We start from the raw sequence: 15,249 nt of genomic DNA on the forward strand, positions 1-15,249 counted from the left end.
TGGTGCCACCCTCCTCCGCCTCCTCCTCCTCCACTTGATGCAGCCCGGGGCCGCTGGGCCTCGTGTGGGGCAGGGTGAGGCAGGGCAGGCGGCAGGGGCTCCTCTAGTGCTGTGGGGGTGCTCGCTGGTCCCCAAGTCCACAGTTGTCCCTAGAAGCTTGAGAAGGGACTGATGGGGGTGGCTGGAAGAGAGAAAAGGAAGAACTTAAGAAGAGTCAGAAACAAGCAGGTGGGAAGGGGTGGGGATGGTACCAAGAGTAAGTACATGACAGGGCCACAGCGCGCGCGCGCGCGCGCGCGCACACACACACACACACACACGCTGAGACAACATGGAGCATATAACTTGAGAATTCGAGAGGGAATGTCTAGCAGAAAGAGTAAGAGAGGGAAAGTGCAGAGAACGCTACATGGATGGCCCAAAGAGAAAGGCAATAGGGAGACAGAGAGATCTGAGGCAGAAAAGCAAATATGAGAAGTGGGAAATACAAGGTACCTGCCTGAGGTTTCTATTGAGATTCAGAGAGATGAGGAGGGAGGATGACACAGAAAACGGGAATGTGGAATCTAGGGTAAGTCGGGGTTGTGGGGAACCAGAAGGCAATGCCACCGCGCGACATTCGTGGAAACCAGATCTCCTGGGTGGAAGGCCACGAGCCAGAGCAGGCGGGGAAAACCGGGAGTCCAGGGACAAAGAGAACAGGGAGAAAAACAAGACGGCAGGGGAGCGGGAGGGCCGGTAGGGTCAACCTGCGCCCTACGGGAGGAAGCCTACTGGGGCCCGACACACACCCAGCCGGAAGGGAGGTCCTGCCAGACGGACGGACTGACGGAAGGGAGTCCAAGAGGAGAGTCCGACCCGACTGCCTCCCTCCCAACCCCCTCCGCTGCGACCCAGCGGCCGCCGGAGGCCGCAGGCGACTGAGGCGGGGCCGCGTCGGCCCGGCCCCTCCCCTTGGTGGTTGCTGCGCGCTCCCGCCGCCCCAATGGTCCGCCCCGCCGCGTCGGGCGCGCGCCTCCCTCCCCACCCCCAACCCCCTAGCGCGGGGTCGCTGCCGCCCGCGCGCGCTCCCGCCTCCTGCCTCCGGCCTCGTCGCCCGCGTCCGGCCACCGGGCCTCGGGCTCCTTCTCCTTCCCAGGTCTTCCCCTTCGCGCGACCTCCTCACCGAGCTTTTTCCTCCGGCCTCTGCGCCGCCGTTTGTGCCAGCCGCCCTGCGCTTCACAGCGCGCCATACCCCGCCCCCCACCGCCCGCGACGCCCCGCCCCCGCCTCGCCCGGTGGGCACGTGACCGCAGCCCGGCCGAGGAGACTACGCGTGCGCGAACTGCACGGTGACAGGAGGCTTAGAACACCCTACCCGAGAAAGAAGTGAGCCGGTCCCGGACGCGAGGTCCATTTGCATTATGTGCTCCGCCCCTTCCACGGGAAAGCAAACACGCAGGCTCAGGAAAAGACCTTCTGTGAGTTCTTAAGACGGCCCCTCGGAGGGGGGAGTACAGAAGAGCAGTTTCACACAGAAAGGACCACCCCTCAGAGCCAAAAGTGTCAGTTAATGGCTAGCAGCTGGGTTCTTGGCATTTGCTAGGCAAATGTCTCATTTACATGGGCCGCTCCAGCACACACCTCAAGAGGATATTGAGAAATGACTGCGCAGCTAGTTGGAAAGTGTATGTAAATTCCTACGTCAGTAATTTACATAAGCACTTTAAAAAATAACGGTGAGTACGGGATGTCCTTAGAGAAGCGAAACTCGGTAGAACAAGTGAGCAAATGTGTACTGTTTGCGTGGCCCGCTCCTCGCTGCTCCCTCAGGGCAACTGTGGGAGTCAGATTAAAGCAACCTGGGACAGACTCACAGAGAGGACATTTGCAAAAGCCAGCTCCTCTGTAGCCCAGGTGGATTTTTTGTTTATGTAGTGCTGGGGACTGAATCCAGAGCTTCGCACGTGCGATGCAAGCGCTCTACCACTAAGCTACTCCTAACATTTATACCACCATTCCGGGGAGGGCTATGTGGATACGGTTATTTGAATGCCCCACCCTTTCCACCGACTCCTGAGCTTACCAGTGGGCAATCGGTGGGGTTGGATACTCGCTGACATTTTGTGAGAGCAGCTGAAGCTGTCCTGAGAGGACTGCACCTGTCTCCAGAAGGCCATATAAAGATGTCAGGGAACAGAGTATGACCAGGAGTCCAGGTTGCACAAGAACCACAATGGCACATGGAAAACAATGTTCATGCTCACAGGCACACAGACACATACAAAGAAACAAGTCTACATGGTTCACACATAAATCTCAGGAGCACGTATTCTTAGAAACACACAGTGACTCCTAGTTTGCAGACATGAGGCATACACTAAGTCAGACCAGACACAGAATCAAGGCCCCCTTAAGAGTCCCAGTTCCTTGGTCTCAATGTTGCACACAGCAGCAGCCTCACCAAAAGTCACCAGACTAGACTACTCACATGCCATAGCATCACATATTCCTACTGACACTGCTCCACACACAAGTCCTGGAAAGACTCATACACGTCACACACAGGGATGTCACGGCTGCACACAGCAGCTTTGATGGGTCATGTACTGCCATGAAGTATGTGTACACACTGGGCATGGGCACACTTGTAATCCCAGCGCATGGGAGGCTGGGGCATGGAGACCTCAAATTCTGGATTGGTCTAGGCTATAACTAGGCCCTGTGTCAAGAAAGGAGGGGAGGGAGTGCAGGAAAAACCAAAGACATGTATACAATGACAAACTCTGTCCTTAATGAGTATGTGAGTCAGGATGTACCCCAATGTATTCACAAACCAAGTCCCACCCAGAAACATAGCTCCTCGTGCAAAGATCCATTCATAGCTCCCATTAAAGACAGTTTGTTTCCTCATCTCAGAATGACAGAGGCCGAAATACAGGTGTAAACAATGCTTTATGGAGGACCGGGACAGGATGGAACAGGCCTCCAGGTAATAAATAACACAGACTTGCAACAGCGGGGCCAGGCAGGAAGTTGGGGCCAAATGGCCCTAGTCTCAAGCTTTGGGAGTTCTTCAGGTATGGTTAGGGGCTCAGGGGGACTACAGTTAGCCAAGACAGAGGAAGCAGCAGCAGGGATGGGGTCCCCTTTCCCCTGTGGCTCAATCTTGCCCCAAAGCCAGGCCCCACCAGGCCAGGGAAGGAGGATGGGTGATGGAGACTGGGGCAAACTGGAGCCTGGCCTTTTGGGGACTGGTTCTGAGCCCGAGCCTTCAGGCAGGGCTGGTCCAGAAGAACAGGTGAGCTGAAAGAGAAGGGTATTATGACCTAGAGGGGTCCGTTCCTGAAGTTAGAACCTCGTCTCATTACTATCTTCCTGGACCCTTTTTTTCCAGTCTGTGCACTGTCTGACTTTGTTGCCCCTCTAAAGGTTATGTGGGGGACTCCTTCTCTGAACATATTCCTATTGGTTTGCATCTGTAAAGGAGCATTTCAGTACCTAACTACCATGACCCTTGCCAGGTAGTGACTCACACATGATATCCCAGGACTGCAGAGGGACACGCAGGAGGATGGCGAGTTTAAGGCCAATCTGAGCTACAAAAGGAGATCCTGTATTGAAAGCACAAAACATGGGGATGGGGGGAAAGGTAACTAAATATATGCCTCCACATGTGTAAACGTCTGTGTCCCTTTATACCTGTATCCAATGCTTTTCAACTAGAGAGATAGAACAGAATAGTGGCCACTACTTTGACTGCTTACAGCATTACCTAGATGTTTCCAGAAATTACCTAAGGTAAATCCTGGGCGTCGGTATGTTGTAAAGCTTCCCGACTTATTCCAACGGACGCTATTTTGAGAGAGGGAAGTGTTGGTAGGCCCTGACTAACTTTTTGTCCAAGTGAAGGCAAATCAGAGGGTGTGGTGGTTCATGCCTATAATCCCAGCACTTAGGAAGTAAATTAAAGGCCTCAAGTTACAAGCCCGTGCTACATAGTCTAGGGGGAAAGGAAGGAAGGAAGGAAGGAAAGAAGGAAGGGAGGGAAGGAGGGAGGGAGGGAGGGAAGAAAGAAAGAAAAATAAAGAAAAGGAAAGGAAACTGTAACTCAGTTGATCGTGCTTGCTTGGCCTGCATGAGCCCTGGGTTCCATCCTCAGCACCCCATAAATACACTGGGGGTAGTTCTGTAATTCGAATACTTGGGGGGTGAAAGACAAAAAATCTGAAATTCAAGGTCACCTGTGACTACAAAGTAAGTCTGAAGCTAGTCTGGGCTATATGTCTGAAAAGAGAGGAGAGGAGAGAGGAGGGAAGGGGAGGGAAGGGGAGAGGAAAGGAGAGGGAAAAAAAGAAAAGGCCAGAGGGGGAGATATTCTTTAAAATTTTTTAGAATAAAAAAAATTATCAGGCTGGACTTGATCGCACACCATTCATCCCTGCACTGGGGAGGCAGAGGCAGGTGGATCTCTGTGAGTTCAAGGCCAGTCTGGTCTACAGAGCAAGTTCCAGACAGCCAGAGATATGTAGAGAGAACCTGTCTCAAAAATAGTAAAAGATGGGAGCTAGAGAGACGGCTCAGGGGTTAAGAGCACTGGCTGCTCTTCCAGAGGTCCTGAGTTCAATTCCCAGCAACCACATGGTGGCTCACAACCATCTGTAATGGGGTCTGATATTCTCTTCTGGTGTGTCTGAAGACAGCTACAGTGTACTCATAGAATAAATAAATCTTTTAAAAAATGATAATAAAAGACTTGTTGGTAATCAGATATGAAACTTATAATCTCAGCACTTAAAAAGGCTAAGGTAAGTGGATTGATGCAAGTCTGAGGCTATCCTAGGCTATATAGCAAGTTCTGTATTAGCCTGAGCTACACAGCAAGACACCTCCACAAAAAAAAAACAAAAACAAAACAAAACAAAAAAAAAAAAAAAAACCCAAAGGGAGTTTGTTTTAAAGTAAAAAAAAGTGTTCTCTATAGGTATGGCTATATTAGATAATATATGATTTAGTGGTTAATAGAGTCTGTACAAGCACTGGTCGAATGTGACCCACTGAGGGCAAACTCTGGAAAAAAAAAAAAAAAAAAAAAAAAAAAAAAAAACTCTATGCTAAGTTCCAAGGTGTACATGTGTCTCTCTCCAAACAGCCAAATATTCCTTTTGCTTTGGTTTGGTATTTTGTGGTGCTGAGACTGTACCTAAGAAGGCCACTAGCATGTGGGGCAAACGGCGTACTACATAGAGCTACAGACCCAGCACACGTCATTTCCCAGGGTCTTTAAGATGGGCAAGAAGGAAAGCAATGGCCAGCACTGTGGCTGGAACCTCCAGCAAATGTTAGGTCCTCCTCTGTGTACTCTACAGTTCGTTCATTCACGCTCCTCCACACTCCCAGGGACCATGACTGACCCCATTCAACAGAGGAGGAAACAGGTTCAGACCAGCAAGTGCAGAGGCCAGGAAGGAAGACCACTGTATAAAGGGCTCACCCTGGACTTTTCTCACTTCCAAATCCCATAGGCATTCTATCAAGAACCATGCTGGCTCTACCTGCAAGATGGATGAAGCCTAAGGACTTTTCCCCACAGCCATGGGAGACATGCCAGTGACTGGGAGGGGAGAATTAGCAAGGACACCTACAGTCACAGAGGTGAGGAGGGGACCAACCCTGCAGGATCCTGCAGGTCTGTCCTGGAGTCTAGACCATGCATGGAAAATCCAACAAAACTTCTGGGAGGAGGTTACAGAGGCAAAGGGGAAGAAAACATGGCAAAAAAACAAAAACAAAAACAAAAACCACCAAAGAAACAGAAAGAACTTTCTATAACTGGAACAGTGAAGGTGTGAGGGCCCCTGGGGGACAGGGTGACAAGCACCACACTAGGCTCAGCAGCTTCAGCACAGTCCCACAGACCCCAGGAGACCTGCTCCCGGCTGTATGCTTATTTCTCCCTATTCCAGGCTGGCCTCCAACTAACTCCATAGTCAAGGCCACTACCACCATCACCACCAGTCTACCCAGTGCTCGCTCAGCATGGGAACCTGTGCTTCCAGCATGCACGCTAGGCAAGCACTCTATCACACCATCCCAGGTCTCACACCCCTCCACACACCAGTCCCCGGCAATCCCCCTGCTCCGCAGTCTCCTCCTCCTAACCAGGCAGAGGAAGCCTGTGATGCACGGAGTCTGATCCTCTCCCTCTTCTGCTCAGTAGTTCCCTAAGACTAATATAGCATACAGGGCTTGAGAGACTGACTCAGGGCTGTCAGTACTCACTGCTCAGTCCCCCACCTCACGCTGTACCCTAGTGCATACACATACCCACTCTGGCCACACCATGCAGGACCCTACGCCTTACTGTTTTCATCTGCTCTCTGACTCCCCTGCTCTAAGTTTTTGCTCAAATGTCTCCTTTTCTGGCACCCTGTTTACAAGGGCACACTCATCCCATCCTCCTCGTCAGGCTGGTTTCTCCACAGCTCTTTCCCCCTAACTACTGTGTCATTTATATAAGTATTTTGTCTATGGTCTATCTTCTCCCAAAACAATGTCGGTACCATGCAAACATGAATTTTTTGTTTGGTCGGTTTTGGTCTGTTTTACCCACTGCTGTCTCCCTAGAGGTTTCACCAGGGCTTAGTACACGACAGAGGTTCATTGTAACAGTGAGAACCATGAATAAAGGGATCAGGTGCAGGCTGCGGCTGGTAGAGGTCTGGGGTACAGAGAGCCCAAGGGTTCCCCGGGGCTGGGAAGATGGCTCCTTTTGTGTCTTTGTCAAGTTTTTCTCACATTTTCCAAGTCTTCTTTTTTTTTTTTTTTTGGTTTTTTCCAGACAGGGTTTCTCTGTGTAGTCCTGGCTGTCCTGGAACTCACTTTGTAGACCAGGCTGGCCTCGAACTCAGAAATCCACCTGCCTCTGCCTCCCAAGTGCTGAGATTAAAGGCATGCTCCACCACCGCCCTGCGACATTTTCCAAGTCTTGATGGCTGTTCAGTGTCCCACCCTACCCAATACAGGAAGCCAGCCTGCCTCCTGAGCCCCTAGCATCCCACCTGGCTCTGCAGGTCTCAGCAGCCACAGGGCTGAGGGGTCACGGCCTGGGCGCTGCGAGGCTGCCGCAGCTGGCGAAGAGATATGTCACCGTACTGAATGCCTGAGCCCATCCTCTCCGGGTCTAGTTCACCTGTGGGAGGGGAGAGGTCAGACATGTTCCTCAGAGCCCATGGGGCCCTGCCTTTCACCCCTCTCCCCCATGTCTCACACTGAGCAAGTGGGCCTCACCTGAGTCGATCTTGTTGAGGATGGTGCGCGCGCACTTCAGGAAAGCTTCTTCCACATTCTCACCGGTGAGAGCGCTGGTCTCCAGGAACATCAGCTCTGGAGAGGCAGGGCCTTCATCAGTTTCCACCCTCCACTCCAACTCTGGGCCCTTCGAAAGCTCTATCTGTGCTTCCCCTGCAGGGAATGCTGTCTTCCTACCTCACATTCACCCAGTTCTTCCTTTGAAACTCCATTCCCATGGCCCTTCCCCAGAAATCCCCCACTGAGGACCCAGCCTGACTCAGGAGGCCCCTCTGGGCTCCACCAGCCTCCTTTGCCTCCCCTGACTTCTCTCTGATGTCACTGTCAGTAAATGGATTTGCCTCCCTGCCTCGACCACAGCACTGTGAGCCTCGCAACTTTGTCAGGGTTCCCAGACTCACGGAGCACAGCCCACCAGAGGTCACATGGCAGGCCTCACACTGGGCAAGTTGTACTCCGGAGTTAAACCCACATCTGCCTGGCAGAAAAACCTCTTCTAAACTTGGGGTCTGAACAACAGGAGGTCATGAGTAAGATATGCTTGTGCACCCTCTGCAATCCTGAGGAGGCAGAGACACAACACATGCTCAGGACTACTAGGTCAGCCTGGGCAACACAGTGGGTCTAAAGCTAGCCTCAAAAATAAACAAACAAACAAACAAACAAATAAATAACTTTTTAAAAAGAGCTGTAGATGTACTTAGTTGATTCACGACTCATAATACCATGCAACCTGGGCACGGATGGTAGTTCATGCCTGCAATCCCAGCACTAGAGAAGCAGGAGAATTAGGTATTCAAGGTCATCCTCAGGTATAACGAGCTTGAGACAAGCCTAGGCTACACAAAGCTCCATCTCAAAAATAACAGCTAAACTTAAAAATAAGAGAAAATGAAAGAAAGAAAAATGGGACATAGACAGATCCCAAGTCAGTGGATGTGATTATCCTGGAACTCACTCTGTAGACCAGGCTGGCCTCGAACTCAGAAATCTGCCTGCCTCTGCCTCCCAAGTGCTGGGATTAAAGGCGTGCGCCACTACCACCCGGCCAGCCCGTGTTTTCAAATGGGTTTATAATAACCTTCTCTTCATGCTCCTGCCTCCACCTCCACCTAGCATCCTGGTTCTAGGGACTAAAAACAGGGCCCCAGCCATGCTAGGCTGAGCCACACCTCCCAGCCCTTCACTGGACTCTAAGCAAGTGATCTACCACAGAGCATGCCCCCAGCCAGGCTTGTAAAACTTTTGGCGGGACAGGTCAGTTTCTGTCCTCTCCTAGGCATCAGTACCTGTACCCTTGGGTCCCAGCCTGGTTCATCTCCTTTTTTTACAAGGGTATCTATCTCTATGGCCACTTGAGTTTGCGGTATCTACGTTAAACCACTGCTTTACGCTGCCTCCCCATTGTGGTGGAAGTTTATCAGCAACTACTCTGTACCAGGAAGAGCTGAGTGTAATGGGCAGACCCCTAGGCTAGCAGACTGTTCATCCCCCTTCCAGCTGAACCTGAAGACCACAGCAGTCACATGACACAGCAGTCACATGACTCAGCATTTAGCCTCAAAGCAGGCCTGCTGAAGCATCCATGTTTAAGGTACAACCATCTGGCAAAAGTTAAAGGCACATGGGCCACAGTGGATTGGCCATCCCTCCATCCATCACCTGACCCAGAGCACAACCCTCACCATTCTCCTGAGCAAAGCGAGAAGCCTCTAGGAAAGTGACCTCACGCTCAGGATCTAGGTCCTTCTTGTTGCCACAGAGGATGACCACGATGTTGGGGCTGGCTAGCGTCCGGGCATCAGTCAGCCAAGCAGCTAGCGAGTTGTATGTCTCCCGGCTGTGAAGAACAGACAGAAAGGGAGGCAGCACGGGAGTGGGACCATCCATGCCCAGCCTCTCCCATGCCACCCAGGCCCTGCACCCACCTGGTGATGTCGTAAACCAGCAGGGCTCCAGCTGCCCCTCGGTAATAACTCCTCGTCACCGACCTGTGAGGCCAGGGGGACCCGGTCACCCCCAAGGCTGGGATCTGCCCCGGGATTGCCCCCCTCTGTGGAGAGAGGCTAGTGGTTCGAAGGCCCCCCTTTACTGTTAGCCCGTTCCCTAAAACCTGACCTCCACCTTCTTGAAATACGATTTCTCAGCCTCAGAATCTTTCTCAATTATTATTATTTGGATTGGCTTTTTGAGAGTCTCACTCTATAGTCCAAGCGGGCGTGAAATTAAGTAACCCACCTGGTCTCACGATTAAGGCAACTCCCATGCCTCAGCCACCATACCCAGGGGTGCTTGGGATTGGAGCCAAGGACCTAGCACATGCTAGGGAAGTGCTCTACACAAAGCCACACTCCAACCCTGTATTTTAGCTTAATTCAAGGTCATGCTATCTTACCCAGGCTGACTCCAATCCATTGTATCCTAGGCAGGCCTGGCACTTCTTGTTTGTTTCCTTTATGGAGGTGTGGTGAGTGTACATGTTCCACAGCGCACGTGTGGAGGTCAGAGGACTCCTACAGGAATCGCTTCTCTCCTTTCACCACGTGGGTTCAGGAGCTCAAACTTAGGTCCTCAGGATGGCAGCAAGCGCTTTTACCCACTGAGCCATCTTGCAAGACTTTGTCATAAACTTCCAATCCTCCTGCCTTGGCCTTTCAAGGCATCTGCCACTATACTGACTTACCTTTCCATCCTCTCCTTTCCTGTCAGCCTTTCTTCCTGTGTCTCTCCCATGCTCACTTTGCCCTCCCTCTTCATTCATTCACGCAGTTGAGCATTTTCTGACTATCCCCCATCTGCCTATCCTGACCAAGTGCTATGCAACTTCTGTTTGTCCCTCCCTGCTGTCTGATGCAGGCCTTCTTTCCTGTGTGGCCAACTCCCTTTGTCACCAACTTGAATCCCTCTGGAAGATCTACAGTTACTGTGAACACAGGCCTTGTCACATGCCTGTCTCCTTCACCCTCTCTCTGCCTCTGGGTTCTACAGACCTCACATAGTCAATCTACACATGACTTAATTAATAGCTGCTATGTGCTGAGACTGGATTCTCTATGAGCTGAATATTCTCCTTTTCTCTCTTTCTCCTTCTCCCTCTTTCCCTTTAACTCCCTCCCTCCCTCCTGCTCTGTTTCTCACTCTCAGGCTTTCTGTTTCTGCAGACCTACTAAGTGCCCTAGCTTACATATTTTCTACTATGCAATACACGCCCCTGTCCTTCTCCTCAGCTATACCTGTCCAACCCCTCCCACCTCTGCTTCTGACCTGTTCCTACTGTGCCCATTTCCTCCTTGGTTACTTGTGTCATCTTCAACTCTCTGTCCATGTCTCTCTTTCCCTCTGAGGCTGTAGCTCCTTAAGGTTTCAGTGTCTGTCTGTTTTAAGATCTCTCTTCAATCCTACTCCTCAGGACTGGAGAGATGGCTCAGCTGTTAGTTAATAACGCTTACTGCTCTCGGAAAGGACATGGGCTCCATAACTCAGCACCAAAATGGTAGTTCACAACTACCTGTAATTCCAGTCCCAGGGGATCTGATACCTTATTCTGATCTCTGGGAGTTCCTACACAAATATGGTACACATACATATACTTAGGCATAAACACATAGATAACTAATTAAGTAATTAAGAAATAAAACTCTACTCCTTATTCATACCCTTAAGCCCTTCTTCTTCTTTCTGGTCCTGGAAAAGGCATCAAGGGTCTTGCACAAGTTAGGCAGGTGCTCTACCACTGAGCCACGCCCCCAGCCCCTCACTGGGGGATTCTAGGTAGGGGCTCTACCACTGAGCCACGCCCCCAGCCCCTCACTGGGAGATTCTAGGCAGGGGCTCTACCACTGAGCCACGGCCCCAGCCCCTCACTGGGGGATTCTAGGCAGGGGCTCTACCACTGAGCCACACCCACAGCCCCTCACTGGGAGATTCTAGGTAGGGGCTCTACCACTGAGCCACGCCCCCAGCCCCTCACTGGGAGATTCTAGGCAGGGGCTCTACCACTGAGCCACGCCCCCAGCCCCTCACTGGGGGATTCTAGGCAAAGGATCTAGGTCTGAGCAATACCACACCCCAAACTTCCCTTCTCTCCATATTCATATTCTCATTCTCTCTCTCTCTCTCTCTCTCTGTCTCTCTCTGTGTCTCTGTCTCTGTCTCTGTCTCTGTCTCTCTCTCTCTCTCTCTCTCTCTCTCTCTCTCTCTCTCTCTCTCTCTGTGTGTGTGTCAGGACCTTATACTAGTTAGACTAGTTTTCTCCCCCTAAGCTACAACTCCAACCTTTCCTTCATTTTCACTGTCACCCAGAATGGCCTCCAACTAACAGTAGTACCCCTGCTTCAGCTGCCTCTGTATTTAGAATTACAGACCACCACATTCAGTCTTTTCTCTCCAGGACTTCCTCTCTCCTCAGATATACCCTGTGACCGGTGGCATGTGTGTCTGTTTGTCTGCGTGTGTTTGTGTCTCTCTCTCTCCCTCCCCCGCCCCTCCATCAGCCTGCCCAGCTCAGCATCTCTTTGCTCTGAGGGAATCTACACACCTTTCTTTCCCTCCATCCCTCCCTCTTCCTTCCTTGGAAACCCAGGCTACCTACCGAAACCGCTCCTGGCCAGCAGTGTCCCAGATCTGTAGCTTCACAGTCTTCCCCCCAACGTTGACCACCCTGGATCCAAACTCCACGCCAATAGTGTGGTTGGAGTCCTGTTTGACTGAGAGTAGGAGGAAAGGGAAGCAGTGCAGGGGCTCCTGGAATCCCCCCCACCTCCATCCTGCAAACCTCCTCCATTTCTGAACCCCAATTCTTACTGCTGAGTTGGCAGAGAACTTAGCAAAGACCACCCACCAAAGCTAGAGCCAAACCTATAGCACTAGCTTCATCCCATGGTACCTGCTCCATACCCCACCTGCTGCCCACTGACCAACACCATGGCCACATCTGCAGTTCCAAGACCGTGCCAGAAACTCACACTTATTCTCAATAAACTGATGGAGGAGACATGATTTGCCAGTTCCAGCACTGCCAATCACCAGGAATTTGAAGAGGAAGTCTGAACAGATGGCGCCAAAGATATCCAAATGAAAAGGAATAAAAGAAGAAACAGAAAGTCAGAAGGAAAGATGCACACAAAAGTAGAACTACAGCCATGCATTTAAAAAAAAAAAAAAAAGCAAAACTTTTTTTTTTTAAGTCCACAGTGCTGTGGATAGAGCTCAGGACATCCTGATGCTAGCCAACCTAGCCCCAGATGAGAATTTGTTTGTTTGTTTGAGACAGTGTTTCTTCTCTGTTAGCCTTGTCTGTCCTAGAACTTAACTCTGTAGACCAGGTTGGCCTGAAACTCAAAGATTCCCCTGCCTCTTCCACCCAAGTGCTACGATTAAAGGTGTGCACCACTACTAGGTTCAAGATCACTCTTTTCTTCATTATTATTGATGTTTGAAACAAAGTTTCACTATGTATTCCAGACTGGCCTAGCTGTCCTCTAACTCCAAGCACTCCTCCTGCCTCAGCTTCTAAAAGACTGTACTGTCTTCCCCCGTATTTATTTCTTTCTTTTCCCACTCAGAGACTCATTGTGTAGCACTATCTGATCTTGAACTCCAATCTCCTGCCTCAGCCTCCCCATTGCTGGGATTACAGGGTGTGCCAGCACACTCTGCTTTTCTTTCTTTCTTTCTTTCTTTTTTTCTTTTTCTTTTCTTTTCTTTTTTTTTTTTTTTTTTTTTTTTTTTGGTTTTTCGAGACAGAGTTTCTCGTGTAGTCTTTCTTTCTTTCTTTCTTTCTTTCTTTCTTTCTTTCTTTCTTTCGTTCTTACTTTAAGAGTATTACTCTGTATTCCTGGCTGACCTCTAACTTGAAGCAGTTCTCCTGCTTCAGTTTCCCAAATGTTAGGGTTATAGCACACAAGATTATTCTTATATAGTGTTTACCATATACATGTCCATCAAAGTCCTAAAGACTCATTTAATTTTAAATAAAGCTCTAAAGAAGGAATTATACAGCTCGAGGGATGGCTCAGCGGTTGAGAGCACTGGCTGCTCTTCCAGAGGTCCTGAGTTAACTTCTCAGCAACCTCACGGTGGCTTACAACCATCTGTAATGGGATCTGACGTCCTCTTCTGGTGTGTCTAAAAACAGCTGCAGTGTACTCATATACATTAAATAAATATTTTTTCAAAAAAGAGAGAAGGAAGTGTGCTAAGTACTTCTACTTTCCAGACTAGGAAAATGAGGCCAGAGAGGTTAACTGACTTACCCAAGACCACACAGCTAGGGCCAGCTAAGACACAAACCCAAACTATAATGCAAGACCTTGGCTGATGCATTTCAAAAGCCATTTCAACAAGAATTAAATCTGGCCTCCATTCCTCTTCACTTTAACTCCTACCACCCTCTCACTCATTCACTCTGTCAAGGCCTCTGACATTGGGTCTATTTCCTAAACTGCTTACGTCCTCAGGTAACTGTGCACCAGATCCTTTGGCTTGTCTATGAGTGTTGAATGAATGGAGCTGTGCCTGACTGTCAGAGCTTTGTACTGCCCTCCAAACTCCCTCTACCCACCTGATCCTGTACATCCATACTGACTGCCTAACTCTGAACCTCTTCTCTCTATCCTCTGTCCAGAACCCCTGGCCTCTATCCTTAAACTTATGCTGCATTCCTTGACACTAAGTTTCAGACCTATAATTTAAGAACATCACTCCAACCCTCTCAAACCAGATCAGCCCCAAAGGGTGTGCAGGGTCCACTGCACCTGTGTGAGGCTCTCCCTGGAGTCCATTAAACCTAACCCTAGCTAGTCACCGTGAGCCCCGCCCTATCCACTCAAGCTCCGCCCAGGAAGGCTTGCTTCCCTAGTCAAGGCCTACCCCCTGCCCTAATCCACCACGACTAGGTCCCTCAAATCCCGCCCTAGATCTTTTTAACCCATAAAGCAGTCTCTTTAAGCTCCACCCAAATCGATTAAGCTCAACCCCAGACCCACTTAGCCCTGCCCCATATCCCGGCAGACCCCGCCCACCTGAACAGAAAGCCCCGCCCCACTTCCACAGCCACATCCACTACGAGCCCAGCCCCCCGCTTCGGCCCACCAGCCTCACCGTAGGTCTCGGCCATGGCTCGGTGGCGACCGCTGAGGGCCGCAATATGGCGCCGCGGCCGCGCCTGTTTCTCGGCTGGCAGCCGCTCCACTCGGGCTGCAGCCTCAGCTCCTTTCCACTCCTGGACCCGGCGCCGCCACTTCCGCCTTCACCCCCCCCACTCCCGCGCGAGCCTCCGGAGCTGCGGATACCAGGCCACGCTCGCCCAACGTAGGGATTGGTGGATTCAGGAGGCAGTGGGTGGGATAAGCAGCACGGATTGGCCGCCCGAGAGGGGCCGAGTCCAAAGGGGCGTGACATAGAAGAGCGATTGGTGGAGCAAGTGGGAGAGGGCAGAGGCAGAGATATTGAGCCCAGCGGAGGAACGGATTTGGTCAAGAAAAAAAAAAAATTGGGGAGCAGAGACTCCGGATTGGTTAGACGTAGGCATGGGGGCGGAGACACGAATGCCAAGAAGGGGCAAGGCAGGATGGACAGAGTTGGAAGAAGGGATCTCAAGCTGCTGGGTGTAATTTCTAACCCCCACAGAGTAAAGCTGAGAGGACACCCGTACATTGATCCCCATCTGCAAGAAAACCTCCGCTGGTTGGGCATGGTGGTGCATACTTTCAACCCCAGTTCTCAGGAGGCAAAGGCAGATGCATCGCTGAGTTCGAGGCCAGCCTAGTGTACATAGTGAGTTTCAAAACAGTCAGGGGCTACATAGAGAAACCCTGTCTCAAAAAAAGGAGAGGAAGAGGAGGGGGAGGGGGAAGGAGAGGAGGGGGGAAACGTCTATGCGATCTATGCACTTCTCGAGATCTAATTGGCTCATACCAATAGTTCAACTCCCTTCTAAAGGGAGGAAAGCATACATAT

General features: G+C 50.8%; 1 protein-coding gene and 1 long non-coding RNA gene across 3 annotated transcripts; one reads left to right on the top strand and one right to left on the bottom strand.

The window, feature by feature from the left end:
• Positions 1-42: 42 nt before the first annotated feature.
• Rab4b (RAB4B, member RAS oncogene family) lies at positions 43-14,747 on the bottom strand. Of its 2 annotated transcripts, none has more exons than XM_076930284.1 (8): positions 14,392-14,747; positions 12,255-12,335; positions 11,882-11,996; positions 9,219-9,281; positions 8,976-9,130; positions 7,270-7,365; positions 7,041-7,171; positions 43-181 (listed from the first exon to the last, which is right to left on the bottom strand). In XM_076930284.1, exons 1-7 carry the CDS (start codon positions 14,405-14,407, stop codon positions 7,056-7,058), a joined length of 642 nt encoding a protein of 213 aa, XP_076786399.1. In that variant the 5' UTR covers positions 14,408-14,747; the 3' UTR covers positions 43-181; positions 7,041-7,055. The 2 variants fall into 2 exon arrangements, with proteins under 2 accessions (XP_076786399.1, XP_034342968.1); XM_034487077.2 differs by lacking the exon at positions 43-181 and adding an exon at positions 2,916-3,285 and having other exon boundaries at positions 14,392-14,579.
• LOC143441521 (uncharacterized) lies at positions 1,585-6,570 on the top strand. Its single transcript, XR_013109035.1, has 2 exons — positions 1,585-1,718; positions 5,505-6,570. It is a non-coding gene; the product is annotated as an uncharacterized LOC143441521 (long non-coding RNA).
• Positions 14,748-15,249: the final 502 nt, after the last annotated feature.

This window comes from Arvicanthis niloticus, chromosome 1, assembly GCF_011762505.2.
Source record: "Arvicanthis niloticus isolate mArvNil1 chromosome 1, mArvNil1.pat.X, whole genome shotgun sequence".
NCBI classification, from domain to species: Eukaryota; Metazoa; Chordata; class Mammalia; order Rodentia; family Muridae; genus Arvicanthis; species Arvicanthis niloticus.